Raw genomic sequence first — 25,516 nt, forward strand, 5'->3', positions numbered from 1 at the left:
TCCACGTGTGGAACCATTTAACCCACTGATGGGGGAGAGACACACCAGATTGTCATTATAGAGAAGGGACTCAGGGGACAAGATGGCAGAGTCATGGAGGCCAGGAGCCGGGACAGGTGGTAGGGAGAGCGAAACAGGGGTTATTGTAGGAGTCCTTGCGAGTAGTATGAGGACCTGAACTAAGGTGAAGGGTTGTTATGTAGGAGAACTGCTCGTTATTAATGTATTTATGGAGTGAAGAGGAAGGGCCAGATTCATTTGGGAGTTACAACTCTAGACTGGACGGAAAGTGTGTCATTAACAGAAGCAAAGGGAGTGTTTAGTAGGAGTAAGAGTAGGAGAGAAGGAATGGTAATACATGGACTTCAGGGTTGGGGCTGTAAGTGGCTATAAACCATCCATGTAGATGTGTCTGACGTTCCATCGGAATACGGATCGGAAGACGTTAGACCTCGCGCAGCCATTCTGCCTACGTGGCTAAGTGCAGGCAGCTCCTAGACTCTTCCCCCATGCTCCGTCAGCAGGGCAGGGCAGGTGGTAACCCATCTCCTAAGTTCACGGACATGTAGGGCGGACAGTCCTGCCTATTATCTGACGTAATTCTTTCTTTCTTTCTTCCTTTTTTTTTTTTTAGATTTTATTTGCCTATTTGGCAGACGGAGATCACAAGTAGGCAGAGAGGCAGGCAGAGAGAGAGAGGGGGAAGCAGGCTCCCTGCAGAGCAGAGAGCCTGATGCGGGACCCGATCCCAGGACCCTGAGATCATGACCTGAGCCGAAGGCAGCAGCTTAATCCACGGAGCCACGCAGGCGCCCTCTGATGTATTTCTTAAGGTTGAGATGAGCTTATTCATTTTAGCGTTTTATTAACTTTGGAGCCGGGTTTTAAGTGACATTAGCCACGGTCTAATCATCCTCTCGTTTCCTTCTGCCTGGCTGAGAATCCTACTCCACGAGGTCGTGAAGGTCACCACAAGGTCGAGAAGCTAAGAAGCTCTCACTTGAGCCTCTCCTTCATCCATCTTCTTATTAATACTCATTAATACTCTGTTTACAAGGACACCACAGAAAAGCAATCTGCGTGTCTCCTTTTTGCACACACCTGTTAAAGGAATGAAGATAGAAAAGGTCTTTAGCCATGACCATGTTAAGAACCAACCCCCACACACCCGACGTTCCAAACGTAGCTCCGGCGGTTGCTGAATGTTTGAATGTGTTCCTCAGGCGCTCCTGCTGCTTGGGCTTGTGTGTTTTTAACGTTTTATCTTAGCTTATAATTTTAATTTTTTTTCAATTCCGTCTTTGGAAGCTTGTAACGTATAAATAACTACAAGAATAATACAGCGAACACCCATACACCCCACATCCGCGTTCACCCACTGTGGCTGTTTTCCCTCCTCTTTCTCTCTCTTCCCGACTTGAGAGAGCCTTTGTTTGTTTCCCGTTGGTTCCGAACACTCTGAGAGATTGTTGTGAATATCATTGAGCTTTAGCCCTAATTACTTGGAGAAGGATCGCCTAAGAAGGACATTCTCCTACATAATCACAATGTAATTATCACACTCCGGAAATTTAACATCAATAAAGCATTATCTAACACGCAGTCAATACCGAAATTTCCTCGATTGTATAATTAATGCTCCTTATAGCTAGTTTCCTTTTCCTCTTCTTTCGTTTCTTTTGATCCAGGATTTAATAAGATACCAGTTCTCATTTCTTGGTAGTCTTCTTGAATCTGATGAAGTTGCCCAGTTTTTTAAAAGTCACCACCACCACCACCACCACCATCACCATCATCTTTCATGACTTTGACAATTTCTAAAGACTCAGAACATTTATTTTGCAGGGTATGTCAGAGTTGAGACTTGCCTGCTCTTTTCCTCTCGAACAGACATGTTCCTTCTCATCAGGAGCCTCACGTAGAGGATGTGGTGATCCTTTACTCCTCTGAGCCTCTGCTTGGGCCCCGTGGGGAATTAAGAGTAGATGAGCCACATGGGTGAAACACCTCCCATGTGGCTTAGCCTGAAGGCAGGCAACCCTGGCCAGGCCGAGAGACTGAGGTTTAGAAGCCAGGGGGGGGTGTTAAGTGATGACAGTGGTTGATAGTGTAGATCATCATGGAAAGTTACAAGGGGAGGAGAAGGGGAGGAAGGGAACGGTACTTGACATGGCCGGGTGATGAAACGGACCTGTGGTTTGCCCTGTGCTGAGCTCTCCCCACCAGCCATGTGGCCCATTCCTTTGCCAGCCCAACTGGACTGGGCAAGTCGATGGAAGGTTATCTCTTCCGATCAGGTTTGGGGAGGAGGTGACATGAAGCAGCCCTGAATTATGCACTGTGTTTGCATTAGTGCGCAGCATTAAAAACACTAAGAGGAAATGTGCTTACCTTCCGCTTCTGGTTTATATATCTTTGCCTCTGTTTGCCTGGGAAGTCCCCCAGTAAAAACTCCAGCAGTTTTCTTAACGGAAATAGGTTTATCACACTTTGCGATTTTTAGTGGGAAACGCACTTTTTCCTGCTTTGCAGGCACTGATTCATCATTTACTTAGTTTTAGCTTGTTAATAAAATGGGCTGAGTCACTGTCAGAAGTCAGGAAACGTCCACTACGTCTACCCAGTTAGCATCAGGTTCTTTGATCCTGGCCATCTTAAAGTAAATGCAAGTTCTCTCAATTTGATGAGGCTCCATTTTTATTTTGGAAATATTACCTGAATGACACATCATTTCGGTGATTTACACAGCACCACACCATGTCACCTAATGTTGATTTAAACTTATTATGGGAAGTGGTGTTTCACGATGTCATGTGGAACAAGCCAGCGATCTTTTATGACAGTGGCTTCCCATAAGAGGAACCCAGAGTCTTTGGAAATGTCAGTTCACTGGGTTTCATAGCATGTCTGCTGGAGCAAAGAAAATGAACATATTGCTGTGAATTCCTTTTTGAGATGGAGAAATCTTACAATCCCAAGAAAATCCCCTGGATCTGCGTCGCTCTGCCTGCCCGAGAGCATGGCAGCTGCCTCTCTCCTTTCCACAGATGGCCACAGAACAGGGCGCAGAGCTCAAGGAGACTTATGGATTGACCACCTGGGGCGACTCGTGAAGGGCTTCGATGGGCCCCATCTCTGAGCCAGAAGAGACTGAAAATGGGGAATGGATGTGGCCTCCTCAAGGCATATACAGTCTAGGACAGGAATCAACAGCAGAGAATGTTAGGGACAATTGTTTTTGAGAAAGTAGTCAAACAAAATACCTTAACCAAAAAAGGAATGTCAGTTTCTTGAGTCTGTATCAAGAATTGAGTAGCTGTACTGATTTTTATCCATATCAGATGTGACATTGCTAGGATTCTAGATAGATAGGTATATATACCCCCACACACAGTCTTTCTGGGCCTTTGGAGAACCAGGACTGGTCTATACTGAGAGCATTTTCTCATTCAGCACTGGAAACATGTTGCAACTTTTCTGGATGCTAAGGGGTTAAGGGTAGCAACTGTTTTCTATTTAACTTCTTTGGAATTCTGTACTGTTCTCCAACTCTTGTCAAACAGGCCTGCTCACTGACTTTGTTTATTTCTGCATCTTATTTCTTATTTTGGGATCTTTTTCTACCTAGAAAGACAATCAGGACTGTCCATTTTTGTCCTATTCTTGACTAAACATGGCCCAGGCTGGAGCTTGGATTAGTTCTCAACCCAGAAAGCCGTCTTGCATCTTAGAGCTCTCAGAGACAAGTTCCCCTGTTTCATTTCTCGGTTCTTATCATCTGTTTTATTTATTTATCATTTCCCGGATATTATCTTGCTAACTGAATCACTAGTTTTCTGAGGGCAGGATCCTAAAACTTGCCTTATAACCTCCAGAATACATGTGAGGTATTTCACAGTGCTGCGTGCTAGGGAGGGCTTGACGGGGAGAAGGACCAGTGCGGGAATGCCTAGGACACAGGAGGCCATTGCCAGCTCCCACTGTCCAGGTGGGAAGTTCCCAGAAGAAAGTGGTCCCCCCGATTCATTGGTCTAGATGGTGGTAGACCCAGCTCTCGAAGTTCAAGCCATCTTATGTAACCTGCATACTTTGCTACAACACATAATTGCTCTAATACATACGGACGAGTGCACGTGCACAGACACACTCACAGCGCCAGGACCCCACCCCCAATTTGTTGTGGGGGTTCCCTACGTTGCTTTCCTGTGATTGTCAAAACTGGAAACCTAATACTCCCCCTCCTTCTCCGTTTGCATCGATAGCATCTGAACAGCTCACAACTAGGCCGGCTGCGTCACTGTCCTTCCTTCCCTGGGACTTTCTCAGCAAACAGGGATATCTCTTCACCCACTCAGCTTTTGGCTTACACACACACACACACACACACACACGTGTGTGCACACAGCACAATCTTCCTCTCCTCTCCCTTCTTAATCTCCTAGTAGATGTGCATTAATGGCTAAAAGCATAAGCATCACATAAAATAGTGAAGCTTATCAAAACATACCCCAGCACGGGCAACATGCATTTACTGAGTCGCTTAGACCGCTGGAGTTTGGGTGCCAGGCGATACCCTGAGGACGCGGTGGTCAGCCAGGCTGACAGAACTGGCCTCTCAAAGTGAGCACCCGGGAGCTGCGAGGAGGGGGAGCCAGCAGGGGCGGGGCCCCGTGTGTGCTTGGGGGCGGGGCCCCGTGTGTGCTTGGGGGCGGGGCTCCGTGTGTGCTTGGGGGCGGGGCTCCGTGTGTGCTTGGGGGTGGGGCTCCGTGTGTGCTTGGGGGCGGGGCTCCGTGTGTGCTTGGGGGCGGGGCCTCATCAGCTGCCTTCAGGAAATCAGGCTTTCTCTTGACCACAGGGATTTATGTCTTTGCCCAGGAAGGGCACCCTGAGGGCTCTGGCATACATTCCAAAGGCCTCCCCGTGTTATCCACCCAGCAAGAGTTCAGAACATATTCTACATCCAACAGAAGAAGAAATGACAAAGAATAGACGAATGGGCTGTGTGGTCCTCAAGAGACAAAGGCTGTCCTTTGTATAGCCTAAACCAGCCGGGCTGCCTGGGTTTTATATTATTTTCTTTTTTAATACAATTGGAAACGCCAGTTTTGCCCCTTACAATTCCAAGCTTGTGTTTTATGTAGTCATGATCTATATTCGAGGATTTTGAAGAGTCACTAAGTGTCCAAAAAAAAAAAAAATCAGCTCTGTGTTAGAGAGCTCTGACATCATCGGGAACTTGGCCGCACTCGTGTTCTGCGGGAGAAGGTCTGGTGTCATTAAGAGGTGTCCGCGTTGCTGTGGGTCGTACCATAGTCACGCTCCACCTGCTGAGCACAGCCCTAAGCCCTTCCCTGACATGTGTCCCAGAGACTCTCCCACACAGACAGGAAGACACCTGACTTTCAGGACAACTGATAAGCACTGGCCCCAAAATAAAGCTTATCGATCTTGAGCATCAAAATACCTGAGAAAAAGCCAGAGCTGAACGACAAACCCAGAGCTAAACGACAAACACGGGCTCAGATAGCCATTTCTTCAGCCTGCGTGTTGACCTCTGCATCGTCCTCTGACGGGCTGTTCACCTCACGCTCACCCCGGACCGCGTGACTGTGGGCACCATCCTTTCTCTTGGGGCCTCAGCACTCTCTGGAAAACAGTCATCACTCAGCTTCCCAAGAAGGGGTCAATTCTCGGTAGGAAAATGACTTGCACAGATATTCAGGGTTGAGAGACGTGGTGTTCAAAGTCCGCCTGCAGCGCGCGCGCACACACACACACACACACACACACACACATGTTTTATGTGAGAATCTCTGAATGGGATGAACATTGTTCCCAGTGTCAATGCTGTGAGCAGAGAAGAGGCAGAAAATCCCAATGTCCCGCCCTTGAAAATGGAAGTTACAACATTGGGTCTTAGACTGGAAAAGCTTGGGGTCCTTATTCTATTTTTTTTCTTCCTATCTATGGAAAGTTTCTGCTGCTTCTCCAGGTTTATTCCAGGGCAGAAGAGCCCACAAGTCTTTAAGCTTCTTCAGTGCTGATCCGTGACCACAGCCATGCTCTCTCCCTTGTGGCAAGGGATAAATCAGTTGGGTTATTGGCCTGTGGAATGAAAGTTCTCATAGAGATACTCACACCCTTAGGGACTTCTGGGTGGCTCAGCAGGGTAAGCAGCTGCCCTCAGCTCAGGTCATGATCTTGGAGTCCTGGAATCGAGCTCCACAGGGGTTCCCTGTTCAGCCGGGAGCCTGCTTCTTCCTCTGCCCCCCTCAACTTGTGCTCATTGTCTCTCAAATAAAAAAAATCTTAAAAAAAATTCTCCCCTGATCTAGTCCTCTTAGCACACATACAGGGAAATTGGTTATATTTGCTTCTTTCTTCTTACCTAGCTAGTGATTGTGAATAGCTTTATTGGGGGGGAAAATAGATAACAGCAAGAAGACATTGCTGAACTGGCTTTTCTAGTCTTCTCTACTTTGTCTCTGATCTGTCTCTAATTTTAATGTCTGTGTTGTCTGCAAAACTTTTATGAGCATAGTTTTCAGAGTCCAGTCTATTTCTTGATAATGGGGGAAAATAAAGAGCTAAGCCTGCATGGCTATCTTAACTTACTACTAAGAACTTAAAAAACGTCGTCAGCTGATTCCCCCTCTTCTCAGGCATTCCCTCCTCTCATTAATATCTGTAAGTCCTGTCAGCTCTCCCCTCACACACAATCCGCTTCGTTTCTCCCAGCAGAGTTCACCACTATGCCCTCCTCCTATCTCAACTACGTGGGTTCCTAACTGCCCCCCACATCCAGGTGTGGACCACCCTCCAGTTAACACACACAAGGCCAGGGCTCCCTACCCCAGGAGGGGCCCTTTAAAATGTAAAGGGAGTCTCTGCGGATTTCCTGCTCACATCCCTCCCCCAGCATGCTTGGAGTCAAGTCCACACTCCTTTTTATAGGAGCCCTCTAAGGTCTGGCCATAGTCACACCCTCGCCGCCGCTCCTCATGCTTATTCTGCTCCGGCCACACTGGTTTTCTTACTATTTCTGGAAAACACCAACTCATCTTGCCTCGGGCCCTTTGTACGTCCTATTCCTGAAACCTGAAAGGCACCTTCACCAGAACTTTCTGTGACTTGTGCCTTCATTTCTGGCGTTCGCTCCAATGTTACCTCTTCAGAAAGGCCTTTCTTGACCACTTCCCCTAAACCCTCCCCGAGCCCCCGAACCCCACTCTCTTCCGTTACTCTACTGTTTCTCTTCGAAGATGTAGTAGTCCCTGAGATTACGCTGCGTCCTTGCTGACCTGCTCACAACCCACTAGAGCCGGAGCTCCCTCAGGGCAGAGGCTACGTCATGCTTACGGCTCCGACCCCCTCAGCACTTGGGCAGTGTGTGGAATGAACAGATGTGACCAGAAGGAGGACTACAAGTATGATTCCTTTATGGTTTCTGGAAAGAGAAACAGTAACCCTGAGCAGAGGATTGCTGCTCTTCCGTCCGCACATTGTCCTCTGTTGTCACCTCAGGACAAAGCAAGAGACGCCGATGTGAGCGTACGTGTGTCACTCCTCCAGACAAACAGCTTGACTCATGGTCCAAATATCCCCTCATAGCAGATTGTTTTCCATGTATATTTAATTTTGAAGTACGGTGGTTCTTCATTTTGAAGAGGTCTCATTCATTTCACCTCTGAATGCCAAATCAGCCGTCTTTATTTTGTTCCCACATTCCAAACAAATCTACCTCATGCAAAGCCCGAGATGATGTTTTTTTAGTCCCCTTGGACTTTCAGTCAGGAAAGTGAGTCATGACAATAACAAGGAAGGCTTGAGGTAAAATAGAATTCCTTTTCTTGCGGCCTCCACTTTACTGCGTTAGCCTGTAGCAACGTGGAGTTCAAACTAAGCCGTTATGTGATTCGGATGTATCCGTGTATTCCTTTCCTAAGGCTTTCTCTGAAACAACAGGTCAAATGGAGACGGAATTCCCAAAGTGAAAGCCCGTAAGCCTTCCTAGGGTGAGCTGGAAATCACCTTTATCCTTTGCCCTCTTGGATGGGAAGTGCTTGGTGGATAGGGCAGTGAAGGAATTGTATATCTTTTCGTAGGCAAAAACCCGTCTGCCCGCTGGTGGTGGTGAGACCACCTACATGAGCAGAAACCACGAGACGAAGTATTTTTTTTTGCTCCTTTTTCTGAAATAGAGTCTTTGGTTGCTTTTCTGCTTAGTTGCAAGGAGAAATAGGTTTCTAGGTTTTGATCATCTTCCCCAGAGTCAGTACTTGGAATCACTCTCTTGAATAAGATGCTTTCCCGTTAGAAACAGAAACTGTGGCCTCTGGACAAATATAGTCTCCACGTGGACTTGAGTTAACTGGGCGTTAACTGGGCAAAGGTACCACCTGGACACAAATGCTGGCACCAGGTTGAGAGCGAAGTCTTTGGAGCCCGTGGTCTGTTGAACAGAGTAATTCCTCAACAGCAACGACCCACATGTATTGAATACTTGTGTTCGCATAGCACTGGCTAAGGAGCTGGAGATACAAAATGGTAACAGACATCCAAGGATTTGATGCTCTTTTCATCTAGAAGAGCCAAGAGCCCTTCTCTGATTGTAACTTTTTAGTAGATGTCGTTTCCTCCAGTTCATTTCTCTAATCAAATATTGAGCCTTGTATTCAATGGAAGGTTCAGAAAATTCCCTTGTGGTTACTACAATAGTAACCTGAAATGAAAAAAAAAAAAATCCACACAAACAGCACGTTTTTACGGATCAAACCAGCACCAGCTAGTTTCTTTCAAATTCATGGATTATATTGACTTTTAAAGTCTCATTTGGCGGTGGTTTCCAAAGGTGCCCGGCCGTACTCGGCAGGAGTCCTGCATCTAAAGTTAATTCTAAACGTTCTTCCAATGTTGTCAAGAGGCTCATGTTCACAGTTTGAGACCACGAGAAAGACATGGAAAGGGCCATTTTTTATATACCTGTGCCTTCCTTTCTCATGTTTGGACAAAAACAACACTCTTCCCCCTCATTTCCCATCTGGCTTTCTTGTTGCACTCACTTCTGAATGTTTTGCTTTCATCTGATCTGCTCCGTTGCAAAGCAGACCGAACTCTCTGCCTAACACTGTCCTGAACAAGACAGGCTTCTCTTTGCCACAGGACCGTGAGTTAATCCTCTTGCTCTGACCTGCTCGGTGCTGCCCAAAGGATGATCTCATTCAGCAGGTTTTCTTTTTTATGGCAGAATTTTTGACATCAAATGTCTAAGACCACTCTGGATAAATTCTCTTCTGGTTGGTGATTTTTTTGTAAAGAGAATTTGGCAGAATCAGACTTCCCTTCCCTTTCTCCCCATCACATCAGATTCTGAAATAGACAAACAACAGAGTCACAGCCAATTCTGCAGTCAAGATATTCCAAAAAATCCCAGCTCTCGGTTAAATGTGTCCTGCATAATTCATTTCTCTGACATATCCTGGGTGTCCTCACCCCTCCCTTTTCAGCACCACAGGGAGGGGAGATTGTGATGCTCTCTGCCCTAGTTCAGTCTATCCCAGAAAAAAATCCACTCTGCCTTGGGGCATTGGTGACTTTGTTTTCTGGCCTTAGAACCGACCCCCTATACCCAAGTGCAGAAGGTGTCCTCCAGAACACACTATCCTCTTTCCCACAAACACTCACTCATCATAATATACGCGTGAGACTTCTGTGAAAAACCTTGGTGGTCATTTCACCTACAGCCAGTTCACAGCCCTCATTTTGTCGTGGCCTATGGAGGCTCGGGCAGTCATATTTGAGTCTTGGTCTTGCGGAACGTGAGAAATTATTCACAGTTAATATTGACCCAGCACTAAGCCCTCGCAGGAGATAGATTCAGCTCTTTGACTAGTTTGGAACAGAACCCTCGGACGGACATACAGCTCTTGGCGGGCCATGGTCCTGCCCAGATGGACAGTGTTGCAATTACCCACACTTCCCAGCGGCTGTTTCTTCATTACTAAAAGCTGGTCTTGATTGTCTCAGAAGCAGAATTCAATTTGCAGTTCCCCCAGTAACGTGCTGTGATTCATTCGGGGACAAATCTGGATTGAACTGAGTCCAAGTGTCTCTTTTGTGAGACAGAAGGGAAGTATAAGTAGATACTATAGTCACCCAGATGAGTCAGCCAGGAATTCATGAAGTGATTCATAAATCGTTATAAAGACCACTAAAGTCTACTAAAATGGAGTGCTGTCTGGCTATACAAAGTGGGGTATTATCATTGGGGGGTTTTTTTTAGATGTTAAATCAGATGTGAAATCCTTAAAACTGTGCTTTTCTTTTTAGGTTTTGAAAAGGATTCCTTTTTTCCCCTCTGTAGTTGGCCAACGGCTAAAGCCACTTTTTATTGATTAGTTTTCACAGATGAATTTAAAAACCACCACAATTCTTTGGGGGATAAAAAATGCCTCCCCAAATCTACCATAGACTAGTTTGTATCCATTATTTCTACTCCCTAGCAGCAAATCAATAATATTTTTCATGTGAATGCAATGAAATGAGCTATTCTGATGCATTCTTCCTTCTTTGGGAGGTCCATTACCCCTGTGGAAGAGAGTGGGGGTGGGGAAGAACTGTCCAAAGCACTTATCAACCAGCATTTAATCTACTTGATCATGGAAACCCCTCTTTTCAAAGCATTAACCCGCAACACAATGCTAAACCACACAGTCCCACGCTGCTTGCTAGCACTGCTTGAATATCCAGCACAAATGAAGAAAAGTAGGACATATTTATGACGTGTGCTTAGCCTGCAACATAGCCTATTAGCAGATACTGTTTGAAGAAATATAGTTGTTAGTTGACATAGAGATACCTTGGACTTACAGACAGGAGACAGCATTATTTGAAAGGAGTTGCCCAGCTGGAAAGACCAAAAGTGTAAGCCCAGCATGGGCACGAAGAACTCTAGTGCAGAATGAACAAGTTAACCAAAGCAAACTGGGAAACTGGTCACCAGGTTTCTTCAAGGCCATGGGGTGTTGATACGCCCGTCCCCCACCCTAACCCCAGCTGGCGAGAAGGTTCCGAATCTCAGGTGCTCGCAGGAGTCCGCCACTGCCCTCCACCTTGCCTTGTGTTCTCCACGAGGGAACATCTGACCTCATTGGGACAAAGTGGTATCTGGAGAACTAGCTGTGTGACTGGGAAAATCACTTCATGTCTCTGGGCCTATTTTATCTCATCCAAATAAGGCTACTCTGCTGCCTTCCAGCTGGAACATGATGTGATTGGATGAATATGTGAATTCACGATACTCTGTGGGGAAACCCGAGGCCAAGAAATGAGACCTTACACAAGAAAGACCATGACTATTTGCTCTTAGAACTAGAAAATTAGCCAAATGAGTAAATGCCTTGCTTTCTCCAAGCCTTTCTTTCCGTGTATGAGTAGTCAAGAGAGAAAAGAGTCCTAAGATTTTTTTTTTTTTTTTAATTTTAAGAACTCCATAGAAATTCAGATGCAGTGCTGGAACCACAGTCTTACAGAGCTCTCAAGCCCTGGGTGTGCATTCAAGTCAGGCTAACCTTAAGTGTACATTCCATTTAGAGCAGTCATCCCATAAGCATGCGTTGATCTTCTGGAAGGTGTCAGATATTTTCTAAAGTACTTCAAGATCTCCGACTTCCCAATTTAAAATTATTCATGATGCAACCCCACCCCTCACCTTCCATTCTTAATTTTTCTCCAGAGTATTCATTTCCTCAATACAGTATACGGTTTGCTTACTTAATTTTGCTCATCTCCTGCCTCGCCTCCCTGAAATAGAAGTTGCACAAAAGCAGGGACACATGTCACGTGTTGCTCTGTCCCTTGTGATTAGAATAGGGCCACACTCTGGGTCAGTGCTCAATAAATATCTCTTGAATGAATAAATGAATATGTTATCTCAGGTTTTATGATCCCCAGTAGGTGTTGAGATTTATACTTGAAATAGAGGCTGGGAGAAGTCAGGGCATTTATTCAGGATTACCCAGCTGGTAGGAACAGAGCCAGAAATCCAAGCCCAGTAGGTCTTCGGTGATATCCGTCTCCTGCCATTTCAATTTGTCCTATGAACCTCATCAGGACTGTGTGTCTCAGTCGGGATCTACCGTTCTGTGAAACAACCTAACATTCTTTCTCGTACCGCATTATCAGAAGCGTGACCTCTTTGCTTCTGGCTCACTTGGCTGCAACGTTGGAAAGCTCCGTGTGACTTGAGGGTGGCAGCGGGCCACAGAAGGGAAAGAGCATAACTGACCAAATCCCCCCAAATAATCACACAATCTCTAAGGTGTGTATAGATATTTATTTACAGAAGCCTTTCTAGGTTGTTTTCTTTCCCCAGGAGATTATTTTTCATGAGCCCTTTAAAATCTTTTGCGCCCCTATTTTGTTTTTGTGTTTTTTGGGTTTCCGGGCAAGAGGTGGGGGGAGGGGCGCAAACCATTGAACCCCGCAGTGGCTCACCACTCAGGTTATCCCAACTCCTCCACTAAAGGAGAACAAGCGGTTGACTCAGTTCTCTGGTTTGCTTTTGTGTGAAGTGTTTCTGGTAAGCAGTGACATTTTTTTAAATTTCTAGTCTTGTGTGCATATCTATATTAACGACCTCCTGTTGTCTCGAAGAAGAGACTGGTAAGCTACGTTGAATGTAGTTTCTGAGCTGTGAAGTGCAGATGTGCAGCTGGGGGACAGAAAGTGTTCAGATGTTCCCCCTTCCGGCTCGCGGACGCTGTGCAACTTGCAGTGAATTAGAGTGACGTCATCTTGTCCTGACGGAATGGGGCATGAGCTAGCCCCCGGGGGGAACATCATAAATCACTGCAACGTAGCGTCAGCCTCAAAACTGCTTATTTTAGCATCAGACATTTTTAATTCACCATCTTTGGACTTAAAAAAATCTGTTTGGGGCAAAATATTCAGACCATATTCATTTTGGCATGTGTATGTGAGCGTATTAAAGAAACAATGTTGGAAAATCTGGGCCCTAAGAAAATGGGGTTCTAAGCCCCCACACGCTACCCTGAGTAACAGTAAGAACATCTCATGTTCGGCTTAATGAGCTTCTGCGTGAGTGTGTATGTTCTTGGTTCTTTGCTTGCTTCTGGAGTGCCTGGCCTCAAACCACTCCTTTCTCAAGTCCTTTTGGCTTTTCCTAAAGCACTTCTGGCATCAGTCTTGTTCCGAGCGGCCAGTGACTGTTCTGGGTGCTCCCAGGGCCTTCCTGGGAGGTGACAGAGGAGCACCCTGACCTCTGTGCTCCCCTCCAGCCCCCTCGCTTCGGATTCTAATTTGCTAAATTCTACTCTACTGTGAGCGGGTGAACATGGAAGCAGGTTTGTAAAAGTGAAATTTAAATTAGTAGAGAGAGTCTGAGAGGTTTTTCCATAAAATACTCTGTACCGTGTTTGAGCAGTAACAAAATTGAATCTAAGTACTACACTTGAAAATCAGTCACATTTATACACTCACTCCTTATGCTGGGCTTTTTTGCTCTGAATTCTTCTTTCTTTCCTTGATCCTAGCAATCGTGTGGATAATTGTAATCACATCTTGTCACTTCTCATCTTTTCCCTGTATTGTAAAAGTTAACATTTTTGTATCAGTCCTGTCCTTCCCAAACCAGGGAGTTCTTTAGGTATACATTTATCTCACCTCGAATGGTTTACTTTTAATTTTTTATTAATACTTCATATGAAGTGACACACTATACTTTAAAATTGCGTTAACTTTATACCATATAATCTTACTTATTTGAATAACATGAAGAGAAATCCAGTCTGATTTAGCGAAAAGTGAAATGTGGGGTCAGTCGAAGGGTCAGCGTATGTATTCGACTCCTCCCAGGTGTCTGAAATAACGATTGCTGACACCCTGACGTGACCCTACCGCACTTTTTCTCCTCCGCTCCCCGTTACTACATTATGGAAATATGTGGTAGCCAAGAGGGCAGGGCCAGGGTTTGGAATTTGCATGAATGAATATAGATAAGAATGATTTATAATTACCATATAATTATGTGCTCCCTTGATAGATACATAGCTATATAATTTATATGTAGCTCTATAATCCAGATATAGATGTAGATTCTCTTGTATGGAATTTACATTCTAGATGACTCCTAAATGAATTCTGCCATTTCGGCGAGTTGAAATCTTCCCTTCTTTATAGCTAGTAATCATGGTTCACTCCATAGCCAGATCACCTTGAAGGACAGAGAGAAGATTTTGGCTTGCTGACAGTCTTTGCCTCCTTCCCCCACACCATCTCCGTTTTCTCTCTTTGTTCATCAAACCCTTCATCAAACCCTTGTTTGTGAGTCAGGCTCACTGGCCGGGAGCAGGGGGGATTGTGAATCAGAACCCCTCTCCTCCATCAAGCCTGCAATATCGGGCTTAGACTTACACACACTGTGACTTGGCCCCACCACACATCTCTGCCCCGTCAGTCCTCAATGGAAAGGAAGAGTGGCACGAGTACTAGAGAAAATACCAGAAAACCGTCGGGAGTGTGCTGCGTCTTTCATCCCCAGATGAAGAAATACATTCAGGAAGCAAGTCAACGGATCTTGCTGCTTCGCGATGCCAGTGACAAAAGTTGTCTCCCAGCTCCAGTCCTCCCCATTTTCCCTGGGGGTCTCCTGCCCACAGGGCTCCGGAGGGGTGGTCGTGTGGGCTCCTTGTAGCCCTAAAGCCTGCCATCCCACAATTCCCCGGCTCCCTCCCGTGACCTCCGACAGAGTTGCCAGACGCATTAGGGCCTCTTTCCCCCAAGAAAATAGCCTCCATATGAGGAATCCTGGCACACGGGTTTTTTACTAGATGTTCTCAGGGCAGTGACAGGGTTCATCTGCGATGTGTTCTCTCACGGCCGCTTGGCACATCTTCCAGGCTAATTCCAATTAAGAGGATACGCTTGGAAAACATATATTTCCCAGCCCAGGGTACTCGCTTTCTCTTCTCCTGCAGCAGAGTGAAAATAGGCCTCCGAACACAGCCAGTCCGCGTCGGCCTCCTCTGGAGCCTTCTCTTCTCCCCACCCCCCTTCCTCCGTTCCCGAATCCCCTTCCTCCACAGCCCTCACCGGATGGAATTCATTTAGGAATCATCTAGAATATGAATGCCCTACTTTTTTTTTTTTTTTCTCATCCCATGGTTCCTTCTTGATGCCACACACAAATGTAGAGGCTCTGCCCTATGACATTTTCTGATTCAGAATGGTGCAAATTGCATTCCAAACTTGCCTGGTTGCCTTCTGACCCTCGATGGCCCCGATGCAAAAGCCCAGCAAAGGGAGAGGACTCGTCCTTGTGCAGTTAGCCACGTGCACTGCTGGCCCCTGCTGCGTGTTAGCATCAGGCGAAGGCTGACCGACTGGAAGTTTTCAACGTGCTGGGACTTTTTTGAGGAGATGGAACAACCCATTGCTGATACACTTGGCTCCCCAATTATTTTGTCACTTCATCTCACAGCACTGACGGGTTCCCTGTGCCAGCCCCCTAGTGACCTGCACTGAGGGTTGCTTTGGTGGTCTGTGGACACTGGTGAACTTGAATGCTTCTCTGCCAAGTACACCTTCCCTTTGGTGCTAGAAAGTCACTTTAAACCCAGGGAGTCGGACCCTGCCAAAGTCCCCTTGCAATTAGAAGACTGGTGGGCGGTTATCAGGCTGTGTCTCAGGTACATGGACCACATCACCTTGTATCTGTCTGTCCCTCCTCAGAAACTAGCAGTAGCTCTACTGTGATTAGCACATGTGACCGCCAGAGATGTCCCACGTGGCGTTGTGGTTGTGCCGCAAGCAGCGAACATTCTTTGCCAAACACAGAACCCATGCAGATAGGTTCTGGGTCTCAACCCACACTTGATCTTTGAGGTTTAAATTCCCTCATTCTTGGCAAAAGAAAATGTATTGTTTAAAGAGAACAGGATGAGAAAGGCTTATAATAAAGACTTCTAATACTTCTTGGACCCCAGATATGTCTCACAGAACAAAATGTTTATGAGCTAAGTGTAAATGAATCAGAAACATAAGGATCAAATTTCCCCTAAAATGCAGACGAATTTAAAAATTAGCAGAAAAGGGAGCCGGGCAAAAGATGTGCCTTGAATTTCACCAAACCCAGAGTATTGGAAATGCATTTTAAGAGGCTTGACAAACCCAAACTGTGACTACATTTTCCCTTCGCTGACCTCTTTGTCCCTTCAGTTGAGAAGTCAGTGGTTAAAAATGGGAGAGAACGTCTTCATCAGTTTCTTGTGATGGCTTTTTGTCACGCTCTTAGCCAGCCAGTGTGGAAACTGGAATTTGGCTTTGAAGAGTTTGTCTCTGCTCCCACTTTCTCACGCCCCTCACGCTTCCTCTTGTAATGTTTTCCCAGGTTTGCACCTTCGGCCCCATCTCCTCACCACATCAGCCCCCGGAGAGTTCCAGCTCCTTCTTCAGTGATGCAGAGAACGCAGCCTCCCCACACCCAGCCGCCGGCAGGTGGGCCACACCTGAAGTCTTACCAGCCGGAAACAAACTCTTCCTTTCAACCAAATGGAATCCACGTCCATGGTAAGTGGGGGTGCTGACCGCCCCTCGAGTCTGGGAGAGTGACACCGGGCCATCGCTGTCAGACGGGAGCCTTCGTTACCAGCGGTGGGTTCCTCCAGTTCTGTCACATGCCAGGCTTTGGCTTTTAGGACTTTCCTCTAAAATGTCACACCTCATCAGCATGAAATTTCATAGTGTTTTCCCGGTGTTGGCCCTAAACTGGTAGAACTCATGACAGCCCAGAGCAGTCAGCCCAAGGTGATGATCTGTTTACTGAGCAGTGATTTAACACCTCATGGAGAGGCCCTAACAACAGCATCTTGTTTCCTCAACAATAAACAGTCACTTAAAAGGGAACAGCAGGAGGGCTTTTTGCCCAGGCATTACCCCCACCCCCGGCCGTCCCCACAGGTCCCATATCCCCGGAACCTCTCCAACCGTCAAGGCCCAGGCGAAAGGACACCTCCTCTCTGCAGCCTTCCCTGGTGAGAGTCTTAGCTGGACGGCATCTCTCCTGGCTCTGGACTCTGACTGCATGTCCCCTGCATTTCTGATATAACACTCGTGCTCTCTCTTTCTCTACCTTGTTAAGTTACTCCTTTGTGAGGAATGCCTGCCTTTCTAGTAATGTGTAAGCTTGTTTCTGAGGTCAGAATTTTCTGACCCGTTGTTCTTTTTCTTGGAGAACTTCGCACAGTTCTCTATGTGCTAAGGTACCTGGGAAGTGTGGAGAGGAAGAAAAGGAGGAAAGGAAGGCGGGAGAGATCATGATGGTGTTCAAAATGGGGAGATCCGGTGTTGAACTTCAAACATTCATGGAGAACTGAGTTTGGCTGAATTTCTTTATTTACACCGATTTTGCTGACTCAGGCAGATATCTTTGTGAACATCCTTAGAAAGTTAAGTCGAGTTGTCGAATAGCCTGGACTCTGAATGTGTAGGCCTTCTCCTTCCTGGGGACAGACGAGAGACTGTCCACTGAAAGGAGATTTTCAGCTCCAACTGAAAAATAGGACTCTGCCGTATCTGCTTCTTGCTGATTCCTGAATTTGCTCCATGTGAGTTATTACTTGATGTTATTGGGTGGTATCCCCAGGTAAACCTTAACCAGTATGCCAGCTGCGTATGAGTAGATGTGAGTGGCTTCCCAAGATGGCGGAATCAGGCAGTGCTGTGGAGCCAGGCTTGGGTGAGGATATTGGAATAGGGGTCTGGACAGCAAAGAGGAAACCATGTGGACAGAGTAGTGGCCTATGGGTAGGGAAAGACCTTGAGAAGGGCAGGCCACTGGCTCTGACTCCAAGTTCCAACCAAGTTCCATCCACCTCTTCTCTCTTCCTGAGTGCAGTCACACAACCCCTCATTCCCCAACAAAACGTGGGCTCTCCCCGCTGTTTGCGCCTATGGTAATGGTTACCCTCTTTTGTTGGTAACCTTCTTCTTAAGCTTTAGTCATTTATTTATCCAACCAAGAAATATTTCTTGAGTACCTACTGTGCGTCAGGCAGTGCATGTGTGAGAAGACAAAGAGCGCTCTCCCTGCTGAGAGAGACCTCCTGACCCAGGAGAAGGGCTTGTCTAATGTGGGAGAGAGCCAGGTCCCCTGTGCTGGGAAGCCACCCTTACCAGCAGGCAGGAGGTAGACAAGGGTGGGCTTTTGGGAATGCAGAAGAAGTCACTGACCCTACAACAAACTCATTTTACCCTTCATATTTTAACTTTGCCGAGAGCTGGACACATGTCAGTCAGTGGCATCATATGACTGGCAATGATTCTTCTCTCCAGCGCTATTAAAAAATAACAGAGTATTTCAGGCAATCATGCCATAGTTCCAATGAAAGGCCGTATAACACTTTGATGACAACTGTGAAACATATTTTAAAAATTCAAAAATCACCCTACATGTAGACAAAAAAAAAAAAAGGAAGGCAATTTTCTAAAACATTAACAATTTTGTTTTGTTTTGTCTTTAAATCATGAGGGTAGGGATAATGGATAATTTCTTCTTTTTCTGCTTTCTGAAGACATTTTAAAAGAGATTTTGGAATGAGAACAACTCGATTACAAATACCAATCCACTCAACTGTGAGGCGCTGAACAATTTCTGAGGATCTCATACCTTCTCTCATCAGTAGTTTTAAGAGTCCACAAGAAAAGCACATGGCACAGAGTAGGAGCTTAATTAATTTAATGCTTCTCCTTCTTCTCCCTCCCTTTTCTTTATTGGACTCTTTGAGAGTGGGGATAATGTTTCTAGCCTTAGGGCACACATCATTCTTGGTGCAAAGTAGGCACTTAGTAAATATTTACTGAATAAATGATTGACACTGTCTCATCCAACAAATGCAAACCAAAACAAGACGACACAGAAAATGAGATCTACCTTATCATTTCACCCTACCTCCTGGCAAAAGACTCTTCTCCCCATTATTTCTCTTTTGTAGCTGAATAATGAATATATTGTCAACTTGAAACTGTTGATTTTTTTTTTCACTTCAATTGTTAAAAACTCCCATGGCCAATAAGAAACTGCTAGCAGCAGTTTAAAAATAAATACATATGACAAGACTTTCTGGAAGAGATCAGGATATAGTTATGCAAATTGGGAAATCATAACTTTGTTCTAGAAGATGGGCAAGTGGCTGCTGTGATGGGCTCGAAGAGGGAGTTTCTACTCTTTAACCGCTGGGCCACTGCTAAGAATGAAGGAGTAGGCATCCAAATGCTGCCTTACTTCATCCTCCAAGCATTTCGTCTGAAAATGTTTTCCTGGAACTTGCTAGGCACGAGCATTTCTCGTCAACTACTCCTTAGAATAAAGAGCAAATTGATCTAATATTTGTCAAGTGGGTGATACGGTGCTGCGAGCAAGGGGAGGCACACACACCTTCGAAATGAGTTGCAATTTTTGGCAGCTTTGGCTGGACTCGTTTGCTGGGTGGCGTCATCCAGCATCTTAGTCACGGAGAACCTCATCCCCTAATAAAACTAGATTTTTAAAACCCTGTGAACTGTGTTAGGGTTGCTAACACTATAGCCACAATGAAGGAGTGTTCTGTCTTCTAAGAAGTTCACGGTTTTAATGAGCGCCGTCACCCCCCGTCCTTTCTGTATTCCCTGCGGTAGGTAGAGGTCAGAGAAAAATGTCATCAGTGTATTTTTAGAGATGGGAGCTGAGACACAGAAGAATACAAAATAGCTAGGCATTGTTGGCTTCTTGCCAAAGGGCACAGGCGTCTTTAACAAGAGGTCCATGTTTCCAAGCCACGTTCTTCATCTACGTGTTTCTCAGTCAAAGGCACACCAAAGTCAATATGTATTTCCATCTTTCCGTGGAGAAATACACCGGTATGTGGATGTTGTTGCCTTACACGGAGCCATGAAAGTTCGAATTCAAAGGGCTTGGTCTTCCAGATGAGGAAGAAAATGACGGACATCCTGCTGAGCTTTGCTACTGCCGCATTGATGGATATAGCTCTTAGACTTTGTGTGCTCTGTGTGTGTGTGTGTGTGTGTATTTATCTATCAAAGTATGCTTGACAATGTTAGTTTCAGGTGGATGCCGTAGTGCTCCGACAATTCTGTACCCTTCCTCAGTGCTACCCGCGCTAACTATAGTCACCATCTGTTGCCATACATTGTTACAACATTAATGAGTGTTTTAGAAAAGACACACTTTGAAAAGATTATTAGTGCTGCTTTTTTGAGTTCGCTCACCTAGCGAGTGACCCAGGACCAGAGCTCAGCTTCGTTGTTTGTGCATCGACTTCATGCATTCGTGCTGCCTTCATTAGTGAGGTAGGTGAAGTGTCATCTCTCTCCGTGTCTGCATGTTGATAGCATTTATGGCTCTCTGTTTGGATGGCATCTCCAAGGCAACTTCTAAGTACATTTTAGTCTTTTATTTTAGATGTAAACATAGGAACCGTGTTTTCCAATCATGTAAGCCCGTTCTTCAGTCTTTTCTTTCTCTTTAGGACCATTCTCTTGCCCGGGCAAGCTTCAGAATTTTGCCTGGATTAGTTGCCTGAGAGTTGATATTTGTACATTTTGTTATGGTACTAATGGAAAATTTCTTTCTAAATGCCCTATTCATTCCAGGCTGTTAGAATGCCATGGGAATTCCTAAAACAGCATTTTCACAACCTTCCTCCTTCTGGACCCATCAAGGAGAGGCCAAGTTCAATTCAGCAAGTGTTTATTGGTCTCCCACAAGGTGTCAGGAAATATGAATGTCATTGAATCAGCGTAGGGATATGTACAATAATAATGATGATGATGATGATGATGATAATTCTATCAAGAGGTATCTGGTTTATTCAGGGGAAGGTGTCATAGAGGCGTTTCTAGAGGTGACTCTTGAATAGGATTTTGAAGATAAATAGAGGAGGCTGGGAACCAGCAAGACCAGCTCGTAGAGGGAGCTGGGACCATGCCAAGTAGAATCCCACTGAACCGTGAAGCCACCCGGTATTTTCGGAAAGTAAGCTAGGGCATTGTTGCCAGGAATGGAATTGGAGAGGTGGGGAGGTTTGCATCCCACCTGCTGGGATTATTTTGGACCACACCTGTGCCACACCCACGCCTAAACAACCGTGACTGAACCCACAGTCTAGTTCACTCAGATGCCACTGGTTAAGTAGAGGAATGATGTCAGAAGAATGGGGAGCTGTGTTCATTCACCCCCAATCTCTTCTAGGCGAGAGGAGCTGGGATAGCAAGAGAAGGAAGTGAAAGGAGCCTTCGACCCAGCTGCTACACAGGCGGGAGCCCCTTCGGGCCTCTTCAGTACAATTGGGAATGAGCAGGACCCTAAGGGCTCCTTCCCCAGAGAGGTGCACACTTGGCCTTGGGTGGCCCTTGGCTACGGGCAGATCACGGTCTTTCCCAAGAGGTGGCCCTAGCACCTGTCACCTCAGTTCCCACAAGCCAGCGCTTCCAGCCAACACCTGTGTGTGTTTCCAAACCACCAAGGAGCCTCTAGCCACACGGAACCGGCTGCCCAGATTCCCCTCTTGATTATGTTGTTCCTTCTAGAGCTAGAGGGTTTCTCACATTTTGAGTGGTCTGTCCCGATCCCAAGTTTTCCCAAAGAGCCTGTCATTTGCAATCCATGCTGTCCAGAGCACAAGACTTTTCCAGATTTATTTCTCGTGTTAGGGCAGCCCTCCCAGCGTACAGGCTCGCTCTTCTCCCACGACAAGACACCCAGTGGGGGACGGTGCTGGGTGTGGGGGCCGCCGTGGAGCCCACGATGGCCCAGCCCCGGCCGGCATTTTGCTTTGCCATCTGTGACGGGTGGCTCCCACCCTCCCGTTGACAATATAGGTGCTGACATTCTCCGGATCTCGTCCTGGTGTCAGACATGGGGAAGGAGAAGAAGGAAGTACAAGTGGACCCTGAACGTGGGCATGTGACTGCCTTCACCTGCAAGGGAGGGTATTTCAAGGCATTGCCAGGCTTACCCAAACCGCGGTTCTGTTCATAATGCTTATTGGCTAGGCATTCCGCGGGGCCGGCCGAACATTCCCCGAGCTGGTTTCCTGATCTGCAGGTTCCCTCTTAGGTTCCCTCACCCTGATTACCTCTTGGAAATCAGTGGTAGAGGCTTTCTGAGGGTTCTGCCCCTTGACGCCCCTTGCCCCCGAGTCTCAGATTTCTGTGCTTTCACGGCTTGCTCTTATTTCTACCCTCTGGAGATGTCAGTAGCCAACACACAGATTTCCATCACGCATGAGTCAGTCATCAGATTTCCTGAGGAGAACCCCGGGGAGCTGCCCCCCAGCCTGGGCCGTCTGCTAGTGAGACAGCAGCCGTGGGGAGTGGGGGCCTTCCCAGTGGGTCCTGGCTCCTGTAGTTCTTAGGATTTAGAGCTGTCCTGCCCACAGTCCCTGTAGAGGCTGGCAAGTCAGCTCACAGACAGCGGTGGCGTCTTCCCACCTGGGGGTGGTGTGGGAAGTTGGACCGCCCGGTGCAAACTGACCGCACCAGGAAACAAAAGGTTTCAGCCACCAGCAGGCCCCCAAGAACAACAGGCTTTGGAAAGGCCTTGTCCTACCAAACAGCCAAATCATCTTTCAAGCTAAAGGAATGTCAGAGCACTGATATTTAAATGGCACGAGGTGGCCCTTACACGCTCAGCTTCTTCCTCTGAGTTCCTCTGTTTACTTACAGGGATTGCGCAAGGGTGCTTTCCAGAAGTGTCTTATGGGTTACAGACACGACTGATGTCATTTCTGGGGGCTTATGCTAAATGTTTAAAGGTTTTTTGTTTTTTGTTTTTTAAAGGCAAATTGTAGAGACAATAAACAAACCCGTCCCACAGGAAATGTAGTCACTTCGGCAGAGGTGAAGTTGTGAAATAATAAAGTAGTTAAGTCTAGAAATTGTATTGCTTAGAATTTAAGCATGTGTCACAATTTCCCCTTGAAATCTCAGGAAGACAAATAAGATTGGTTGTAAATCAGAGCATAATAATCTTCACTGAGAAAGTTGTGACATTCTTACAAGGAGAATGAGCCCAAGAGCACACTTCGTGTCATTCCCGTGTTAGCAGCAGCCATCCTAATCAGGACCAATTTTCCTTATCAGCCATGATGTTATTAATGCGTATACAGTACTAGGGATTGATGATTAGATGCACAGAAATTCTTAATTACTCTTATATACTTAATTACTACAAAATTACCCCAAGAACAGTTTTACATAACTAGTACTTGATGAATTCTGACAGTGTGCTAATTCTATTAAACAAAAGTTAAATTTAGGTGTGTATAGGGGGTGTAGTTGGAGTCACAGCATGCTGGGCTCTGTGGGAGGGGGTGAGCTGGTCATCATCATCGGAAGAGCTGTTGAAACGATTGGTTATGGAAACGACTGAAGTGTGAATAATCTACACATGTAATTAAGTATCTACTCACACACACACACACACACACACATACACACACACGTGCTAAAACCCATATAACCTTAAGGATATTAAGATGACTAGATCAACTAACCATCCCTAAATTGTAAGTTCCCCGGGACAGGAACCGTATGCTCCTGCAGTGTTTTTCCTGTAGTAAGTGCTTAATAAAAGTTTATTGAATAAACACAAGTGAATAAAAGGATGGGGGTGTTGGGGAGGAGGAAAGAGAGATTTTTGCTTATGGCCTCTTAGGCTGATCGGTAGAGCCAGCCCTTGGCAAAACCGTGATTAGGAGTCAAGTTTCCCGGGTCCCTCTGTTCTCTGGGCACTTGCTCCATCTGCCTGGGACCTCTCCTTAGAGGAAGGAGGATGATCTCCTGACCCCCTTACACAGTGAGGGAAATTTAGTGCAGCAAGTATCCCTTCTCTTGACTCTTTGCCCACCTGGGGCCGAGTGTCCAACAGTGAAACACGTAGCGGTGGCAGCGAGGGGAAGAGGCGTTTGAGCCATTCCTGTAGATAAAAGTTTCTTGTTTCTGAACACTTTCAAAGCATTGTTTTGTTTTCAAAGCTTCATAGCCACTAGCTTACATACCCCTAAATTGGTCATATTATCTCAGGAGAGATTATCAGAAGAGGAAATTGTGACTTGCCCGAATGATACAGGGAGCGAAATAATGAACTATAGAAAAAAAAAGAAGAAGAAGAAGAAGGAAGAAAGAAAAAGGAAGGGTGCCTGAGTAGCTCTCAGTGAGACGTCTAACTCTTGATTTGGGTTGTGATCCCAGGGTCATGAGATTGAGCTCCATATCCGGCTCCATGCTGGCCACGGGCCTGTTTCAGATTCTTTCTCTCTCCCCCACTACCCCCCCAAAGAAAGAAGAAAAAAGTAGATAAAAAGAATTTAGACTGAGGCAGATCTGAATTGGAATCCTATTGACAAGTCATGCGGTGCCCTGAATTGCAGTTTCCTGGCTCTTACTCGGGAGATGGTAACACCTGTCTTTCAGAGTTGATATAAGAATGAGAGACAATACATAGCCTGTAGTAGATGCTCAGTAAATTAGACCTGGTTGTTCATGTTGTTATTTTTACTTCCATGTTCCAGATGCTGGGTGCTCTGGATACACCCACTGGTGGTGTTAGATCCTCAAAATAACATTAGTAAAATTACCAGCATACCCGGCCTCCATGCAGGGCTGCAAGATGAAGCACCCTGCCCCAGGTCACACACCTAGCGAACGTCTGAGTTGGTTTGAGGAACAGTCTGGCCCCAGTCCCACATTCGTTCTCCTTTGTGATGGCACCTATAGACCCAGGATCATGGAAGTGTTTAGTTGCTTGGGAATTCTGTTTGTGAAATGTGGAAGTGTGGAACTATTTTTTTTTTTTTAAAGAGCTTATCTATTTAGTTGACAGATAGGGATCACAAGTAGGCAGAGAGGCAGGCAGAGAGAGAGGGGGGAAGCAGGCTCCCCGTAGAGCAGAGAGCCCAATGCGGGACTCTATCCCAGGATCCTGGATTCATGACCTGAGCCGAAGGCAGATCCTTTAACCCAATGAGCCACCCAGGTGCCCCGGAAGTGTGGAACTATTAATGATGAGGTCCCTTCCGGGGCTAAAATTCTGCAGGTAGTATAGGGACTGTGGTCCATGAGACCGTGGTTTCCCACTGACCACTCGATCTCATGTCTTCTGCATCAGGCAGGGTGGTGAATGCCTGCAGTGCCCTTTCTCACTGATCACATGACAACACTATCGAGAAGACATCGTTTACTCCCATGCTACAGATGAGGAACCTGAAACACTGAAACGTTCAGTAACTTACCCTAGATTTCTTATGCTCCAAATGGTGGTGGAGTTGGAGAGCACACGCAGGATCATCTGACAAGAGTCTGTACTCTCAACCACTGGATATGCCTTTCTAGGGAAGGGGGCGCTCTCTCTCTCTCATTGTCCCCAGTGAGACTGCCCCAATACAGTGTGTGTGTGTGTGTGTGTGTGTGTGTGTGTGTATCATAACTTCACGTGCGCCAT

General features: G+C 46.2%; 1 protein-coding gene across 4 annotated transcripts in view; it reads left to right on the forward strand.

Moving 5' to 3' along the window:
- GLIS3 (GLIS family zinc finger 3) overlaps positions 1-25,516 on the forward strand; it is a 436,920-nt gene that overhangs the window by 391,110 nt on the left and 20,294 nt on the right. For 3 of the 4 annotated variants that reach the window (XM_004766193.3, XM_045065029.1, XM_013063320.2), the window contains one exon: positions 16,409-16,587. In XM_004766193.3, the coding sequence (XP_004766250.1) occupies positions 16,409-16,587 (179 nt within the window). Of the gene's footprint in view, positions 1-16,408; positions 16,588-16,977; positions 24,877-25,516 lie in introns of those variants that run through there. The other variant, XM_045065028.1, reaches the window with a different exon arrangement.

This window comes from Mustela putorius, unplaced genomic scaffold (assembly GCF_011764305.1).
Source record: "Mustela putorius furo isolate JIRA1106 unplaced genomic scaffold, ASM1176430v1.1 tig00003854_pilon_pilon_pilon, whole genome shotgun sequence".
Taxonomy (NCBI): Eukaryota; Metazoa; Chordata; class Mammalia; order Carnivora; family Mustelidae; genus Mustela; species Mustela putorius.